The sequence below is a fragment of the Nyctereutes procyonoides genome, unplaced genomic scaffold, assembly GCF_905146905.1.
Source record: "Nyctereutes procyonoides isolate TBG_1078 unplaced genomic scaffold, NYPRO_anot_genome, whole genome shotgun sequence".
Lineage (NCBI taxonomy): Eukaryota > Metazoa > Chordata > Mammalia > Carnivora > Canidae > Nyctereutes > Nyctereutes procyonoides.
The window spans coordinates 74,632,428-74,640,483 of NW_026575125.1; the positions used below are offsets into that span (position 1 = coordinate 74,632,428).

Here is an 8,056-nt window from a genome sequence, read left to right on the forward strand (position 1 = left end):
AAAAAAAAAAGAAAGAATGGCTTATTCACAGCAAAAATGAAATTAGTAGAAACTGTCCTTAAAGAAGCCAGACTTACGAGGGAAAGATTTTATTTATTTATTCATGAGAGACAGAGAGAGGCAGAGACAGGCAGAGGGAGAAGCAGGCTCAATGCAGGGAGCTTGATGGGGGACTCGATCCCAGGTCTCCAGGTTGAGGCCCTGGGCCGAAGGCGGCGCTAAACCGCTGAGCCCCCTGGGCTGCCCGGGGAAGATTTTAAGTCAACTGTCTTTAATATGCTCAAAGAGATAAGGAAACCATGGAAAATGAACTAAAATAAACCAGAGAAATAATGTCTCACCAAATAATGTCTCACTGAAAATGAATAAACAGGAAGAAATAATTAAAAGGAACTAACAGGGGCACCTGAGTGGCTCAGTGGGTAAAGAGTCTGCCTTAGGCTCAGGTCATGATCTCAGGGTCCTAGGATAGAGCCCAGAGTCAAGCTCCTGGCTTGGCAGGGAATCTGCTTCTCCCTCTTCCCTGCTGGTGCTCTCTCTTGTACTCTCTCTCAAACAAATAAATAAAATATTTTTTAAAGAGGAACTAACAAAAATTTGGGAGCTGAAAAGTATAGTAGCTGAAATTAAAAAGTCAATAGGAAGTTTTGACATCAGATATGAACTTGCAGAATACACTCTCCAAGACATATTATATTCAAATTGTCAAAGCGAAAGACAAAGAGTATCTTGAAAGCAGCAAAACATATTAGGTCTTATTAAGAACCTGATCCAAACTGTTAAACTATGACAGAATTGAGAATTTGAACACAGAGTGGACATAAAGCACTACTGAGGAATTATTGTTAGTTGTGAAAATGATATTGTGGTATAAACATATATTATAATATACATAAATCATATAAATATAGGAGAGTTCTTAAAGACATGCACTTTGAAATAATTATGCATAAAATATTAGGACTGGTATTTGCTTCGAAAATAGTCTCTAAGAGTAGGAAATGGGTAAAGATATACATGAAATAATACTGCAATGAGTTAACTATTGGAGCTAGGTGATGAGTACAGCAGCTTTCATTATACTATTTTATTTTTGCTTATGTTTGATATTTTCCATAACAAAAGTTAAAGTTAATGTAACCTATAAACAGAATGCAGTTCTAATCCAAAAAGGAACAAAACAAAAAAGTATTAAGAATTTGAAAAAAAATTTCATCTCCTTTCTTGTCCCCCTACCCCACATACATATTTTGGTATAGAAAAAATAGTAAGCATTGGTAGCAAGACGACCACAGGTTGGGAGTGGGTTGGGTGGGACATCTTGTTCATAGATGTTCTTGTATTAATTTTTTAAAAGATTTTATTTATTCATGAGAGACACAGAGGCAGAGAGAGAAGCAGGCTTCCGCATGGGGAATCCTATTCAGGACTCCATCCCAGGATCACGCCCTGAGCCAAAGGCAGAGGCTCAACCACTGAGCCACTCAGGCATCCCATAATTTTTATTTAAATACTGCATTACAATGCGATTATCTTCACTACTGAGGTTTTCTGTGCCCCCTTAAATTTTGCGCGCAGGTCATGGCGGGGGGTGGGGGTGGGGGATAGGAAGAGGCAAGTCCCCAGAGAAAAACTGGGAATGGCCAACAGGCCCCTGAGAAGATATTGCCCTTCCCCAGCAGGCAGAGAAAAGCCCAGGAATACACAAAGGGAGAGTCACAGAGCCCAGGCTGGTGCTGCTTAAGAAGGACGCAGCAGCAGAGGCGAGCTGTGCTAGCGGACCCGCCGAACGCCACCTCGCGGGCAGCAGCCCACACGGCATGGGGGCGGTGCCCCGAGCAGTGACGAAGGCCTCACGTGACCCGCCAACGCTGACTCGCGCGCCTCGCTGTAGCGTCAGACCCGGGCTTCGCTCGCTCGCTCGCTCGCTCGCCCGCTCGTCGGTACCTGCTCCCGGTGGCCCTGAAGGCGGCGGACCAGGGGCGGCCCCAAAGAGTAGGAGGCGGAGGGGGAGCAGGTAAGGGACCCGGCGGACGGGGAGCGATCCCGGGGCTTGGTGTGGGAGAGCCCACACGGGCCGCGGAGCCCACCGGGGTGCCGCAGCCCCGGGGCGAAGCGGCGGAGGGACCGCAGCCTCCCGCCCCACCACAGCCCGCGTTTGGCTGCAGAAAATGGTAGGCGGAGCGCCGGGCTGTGGTGAGGCGCTGACCCTTCGGCATCACCTGCCTCTCGCCCTGCCCCGCACCGCGCCCGTCCTTCTTGGTGTAGAAAATGGTGGTCAGCGCGGGGGATAGGGCGGCTGGGGGGCGGGGCACGGCCGTGGGGGGCCCGTGAGGGGCTGGGTAGCGTCGGGTCCGCGCGAAGCCGTGCGGCCGCCGCAGCCCCCCTGCTGCCACCCCCGCCCTCTGCAGGTGTGCTGGTCCAAGTGTTGCGGCGCCGGCGCACTCGCGGCGAGAATCCGGAGGAGGAGGAGGAGACTGCAAGGATAGGCCCAGGTCGGTGTGGGGGACAGTAGAGGGGGCGTGCGGGGAACGTGTGGTGTGGAAAGCCCTGAGGCCCCAAATTCCCTACCCCTACCCCTCCCCCCGCCCCAGCGCGTCCTCCATCTTGGTGCCTGCAGAGGCCTGGGAAGGGATCGGCAGGGAAAATGGTGGGCTTTGGGTGGGGGGGGGGCGGGGAGGGGAGCGACGGGGGCGGGAGGGGGGCTCGGACCGGGTGCCCCCTGGAGGGTGTAGGGAGCCTCTCAGGTGGGAAAATGAAATTTTAAAAAACTGAAGAGATCCAGGGCTTTGAATCTTGGAATGTGCATAGTAGGGCCTCTGTCCTCGGTGCTGATCAGTCCACTAAGAAAATCATTGCTCTTTTGTCTTTTAGGAGCAATGGCGTCCAAAGAGAAACAAGTGGTGAAAAGTGTCAACGTGGAAAGTGCCCAGCAGGAAAACGAAAAAAAGAATGAAAAGGAGCAAGTTGCTAATAAAGGAGAGCCCTTAGCCCTCCCTTTGGAAGCTGGAGAATATTGTGTGCCTCGAGTAAATCGTAGGCGGTTCCGTGTTAGGCAGCCCATCCTGCAGTATAGGTGGGATGTGATTCAGCGGCTTGGAGAACCACAGGGAAGGATGAGAGAAGAGAATATGGAAAGGATTGGGGAGGAGATGAGACACCTGATGGAAAAGCTGAGGGAAAAGCAATTGAGTCATAGTCTGCGGGCAGTTAGCACTGACCCTCCTCACCATGACCATCATGATGAGTTTTGCCTTATGCCTTGAATCCTGACGTTTTCCCTGAAGTTAAATAGGAAGGCACACCTGCTTCCTAAATTTACATGTTCTCAATGTACCTTTGTTGTAAACCTTTTAGTGTTATATGTCTCTTATGGGCCTCCTATGACCAGCTTCTAACTGAATGTTGTATTTTGACCCAATCTGTAAGATTCTGTCAGCAGGGGAGTTTTACCCTATTGCATGGCAAGATGTTCCCTATATATTGTGGAGTTAATAAAGCAGTTTAAAAGACATTCTCTGTATTCTGTTACTTCAAATCTTCTATATTTTATATATGAACAGTCTAAGTATATAAAATAAGTTAACATGTTTATCTTTTTATGATAGAATTACAAATAACTATATTTTCTCATTTCAGAACTAAATACCTATTACCTGGTGAAAGGGCTTGGCCCCCTGGTAAAAGCAATATGAGCACTTATCTAAACATTTGTGATACAATTTCAGTTGTAGCTTACCTCTGGATCACCTATTTAAACATATAAACCTAATAATAATGAGAGAATCATCTCTAAGAATCATCAAAAAAATGGTACCTAATCAAGATGATAACAACTCCCAGGGGCTGCCTTGTGTACTTGATGAAGCAGTATGTTTGTAAGCTTTCTCCAAGTTCTTGTTCCCACTGGAATGTGCATGAACCCAACATTTACATATTCCCTTCAGCTGCTTGGGGAAGTTTCCAAAGTCAGGTCTTTATGTGGACTTAGGGGTATGTACCAACATTCCTCTGCTTCTGTGCCCCATTCCCATCTTCTTCCCTGGGTATTGATGTTCAGGAGTCCTCAAGGTGAGAAAGTCCCACTGATTTTTTTCTGGAACACTCCAGTTGAATCCTCACTCTTCTGTAAAAGTGTGAATAAGTCCCCTCTCCCTTTTTAGCTTCATGAAAAGACCTCATCTGTCTAGTTCTCTCTTTCCTTAAGCATATAGTTCTTTTCCAGGAAACTTCTTTAATGGGACACCTGGGTGGCTCAGCGGTAGGGCAGCTGCCTTCAGCTCAGGTTGTGATCCTGGAATCCCAGATCAAGTCCCACATCAGCCTCTTGTGAGGAGCCTGCTTCTCCCTCTGCCTATGTCTGCCTCTCTCTCTGTCTCTCATGAATATATCTTTAAAAACAGAAACCTTACTTCATTAGACTATGTATAAAGATGTGTAAGGGGACAAAGTTCACGTTCAGTCTGAGACAGTCCTTCCTCCTCCCATCCCCCTGAAATCTATGAATGTAAAGAAAGAACTAACTTAACTAACTTACATTGAATTGGATGCCAGAAGATTATGTCCATGAATTCAGTGGGTACCCAAATGTGGGTAATTATGGGAAGTCCATTGAAGGATTATTGGGTTTAAGTGTCCAAAAGAACTTGAGAAATGAAATTGCTTTGAAGTGTGTTATGTAGATGAGATATATATACTATGTATGAAGGCAGTCTTGTGTGGAAATAAACTGAGAAGTTAGGTTTTTTTTAAGATTTATGTATTTATTTGAGAGATAGAGCGCAAGTTAGGGGGAGGGGCAGACGGAGAGGGAGAAACTGACTCCCTACAGAGCAGAGTTGATCCCAGGACCCTAGGATCATGACCTGAGCCAAAGGCAAACCCTAAACTGACTGACCCGCCCAAGTGCCTGAGAAGTTAGAATCCTAAAACAGAAGTTGGCAAACCACAGCCCATGAGCCAAATTTGGCCTATTGCTTATTTTTGTGGCAAATGAGCTAAGATTAAGTTTCACGTTTTTAAATGGTTGAAAAAAATCAAGAATATTTTTTGACATGTAAAAATTATTTGAAAACCAATTTTTGCTGTCCATAAATAAGGTTTTATTGGAATATAACCATACGTAGGAATTCACATATTGTCTGTGGCTGTTTATGCACTACAGTAGCAGAGTTTAGTTGTGAAAAAAAACAGTATGGCCTACCTGCAAAGCCTACATATTTATTATCCGACCCTAATAGAAAAGTTTGCCAAACCCTGCTCTGGAATATAACATCACAATAGCAGTTATGAAACCAAAGGGAAAAATGGATAGGCAGGTGAAAACATCATATAACTCAGCAAAACCAGACATCACGAATCAGATGCCTAAGCAATTCCAAAGCCCTCCCTCCTCCAGATGCTTGAAACGCAAGGCACGTTCATGCAGGATGGAAGTTTATAAAGATGAAGGCTAGAGTTGAAAAGGCAGGAAGACTGATGAACAGAGAAACGTATGCCCTACCATACTTCCTACACTTGATTGTCAACATTAGCATCAGCTTTCCTGGAAAACAGAAGCATTGTGGCTTCATTGGCCTAACAATATTCAGCAGTTCCTTCTTGAAGAAAAACTGGAAACTCACATGTGAACTCATAGCATATTGTAATAGAAGTTTAGGCATGCATATGCCCAGAAAAATGTATATCTTTTCCATGTAAGGCAGATCAAAGTTGCCTCGTTAACCTCAGAAAAGGATCGGTTTAGGATCCTAGTCTCTGGAGAGAGAGAAATAGAGACTGCTATTAACTAGCTTCCCTTGGTTCTTAATAGTGTTTGGATCTGAAGGGGCATCTGACCAAGTAGTATGTTAATAGCCAGGCTCCAGATAAAATGTTCAGACAACATACAGTTGAAAGGGAGCAAAAGCCAGTTAAGGAACAGGGCATGAGGTTCCTTCCAGGGGAATAGCCATAGTTAAGTTTCTGACTGCAATTGCCTATTTACATCATTTCTATATGTTACGTTATGAGCCTCCTTTTCTCCCTAAGAGTGATCATTGTCCACAAAAGGGTGTGCAAATTCTCCCCATAAATGCCTACAAATTTTAGCAAAGAGAAAGCAGTGAGGTTAGGGATTGTGCCCTGGTTCTCAAAAAAAAAAAAAAAAAAGATCCCTGGGTGGCTCACGGTTTAGCACCTGCCTTCTGGAGTCACGGGATTGAGTCCCACATCAGGCTTCCTGCATGGAGCTTGCTTCTCCCTCTGCCTGTGTCTCTGCCTACGCCTTGCCCCACGTGTGTCTATCATGAATAAATAAATAAAATCCTTTAAAAAAAGGATGTATAAAAAAGAAGTTTTAGATGTTGACATGCATTGGGCCACTGAAGTTTTAGTACATCATGTACATCTAGTAGATACTTGGTGAATGAAAAACTCAGCACAGTAAGTATGGATTTACTGGTATTCAGCAAATGATAAGTATGCACATCTTTGAATCCTTCTGTATTTCTAACAAAATTGAGATAATGATGCAGATAATGTCTCATGACTTTTGAATAAAAATATTACTTTATTTTTTCTAAAATTTAAAAATCAAGTCAATTGAAGGAAATTCAGAAAATAAATTTAAGAGCCACCTTGTGGCCAAAGAAAGCAGTGCAATTTGAACTTTGTAGTCAGAGGCAGAGCAGGGAGAATACACAGACCCTGGACTCTTTTCCAGGAAGTCCAGAGAGCAAACGAAACTTTGGTTAGAGGTGAAATAAAACCATCATGATTAATTATTATTTAAAACAACAAGCTACATTTATGCTTCAAATGAAAATGGAATAACAGGGTCTGGATTTATCTCCCTAACTGAAACAACTAAAACCTGGACAAAATACATGAAACATCAATTTTGAGTTATTTAACATTAGGCAGTGGAGGGGAAAGTTCCTTGAGAATGTACAAACAGGGGCGCCTGAGAGGCTCAGTTGGTAAAGCGTCTGCCTTTGGCTCAGGTCATGATTCCAGGGTCCTGGGATCAAGTCCCACATTGGTGTCCCTGCTCAGAGGGGAGTCTGCTTGTCTCTCTCCCTCTCCCTCTGTGCTCTCTCTCTCTCAAATAATTAAATAAAATCTTAAAAACAATAAAGTAGAAACAAATAATATGAGCATTCTGATTGCCCCCAGCTTGCTGTGTATTGTAGGATTTGTAATATATGTAGAAGTAAAATGTATGTTAATCATAGCACAAAGTTCAGGAGAGGGAAATGAAAGTACAGCATTTTGAAGTTCTTATTCTACACATTAATATCGCTTGAAGGTAGATTCTGAAATGTTAAAAAATCTATATTATAAAACTTAATCATGAAAAAAGTTGTAGCTGATGAACCAAGATATGAAATAAAATGGAATCTTCAAAATAGTCAATCAAAAATGTTAGAGGAAAAAGAAAAAAGAGCAGATGGGACACATGGAAACAAATAGCAAGAAGGTTGATTTAAACCCAAACGTATCAGTATCAATAATCACATTAATGTAAATGATATAAATACCTTAATTATAAAGAAGAGATTGTCAGATTATATAGAAAAGGAAGGAAAATATATGCTGCCTATAAACACCTTATTTTAAATTTAAAGATACTAACTGATTACAAGTAAAGGAATGGAAAAAGATGAACAGTCTTTTTTTAAGATTTTATTTATTCAGGAGAGACACAGAGAGAGAGGCAGAGACAAAGGCAGAGGGAGAAGCAGGCTCCCTGTAGCAGGACTCAATCCCAGGACCCCGAGATCACTACCTGAAGCAAAGTCAGACACTCAACCGCTGAGCCACCCAGGTGCCCCAAGATGAACAATCTTAACATCAATCAAAGCTTGAGTGTCTATATTTGTATGAAATACAATAAATTTCAGAGCAAAGAATAATACCAAAGATATTACAGTTATAGAAAGTGGTAAGTTAATTTTAAGTGGTAAGTTTGTCAAGAGGACATGACAATTCTAAACATTCACATAGGATCCCTGGGTGGCACAGCGGTTTGGCGCCTGCCTTTGGCCCAGGGCGCGATCCTGGAGACCCGGGATCG

General features: G+C 43.4%; 1 protein-coding gene across 1 annotated transcript; it reads left to right on the top strand.

Moving 5' to 3' along the window:
* The first annotated feature begins 1,875 nt into the window (after positions 1-1,875).
* On the top strand, positions 1,876-3,514 carry LOC129518356 (protein BEX1). Its single transcript, XM_055338477.1, has 3 exons — positions 1,876-2,017; positions 2,412-2,495; positions 2,875-3,514. Exon 3 carries the CDS (start codon positions 2,880-2,882, stop codon positions 3,264-3,266), a length of 387 nt encoding a protein of 128 aa, XP_055194452.1. The 5' UTR covers positions 1,876-2,017; positions 2,412-2,495; positions 2,875-2,879; the 3' UTR covers positions 3,267-3,514.
* Positions 3,515-8,056: the final 4,542 nt, after the last annotated feature.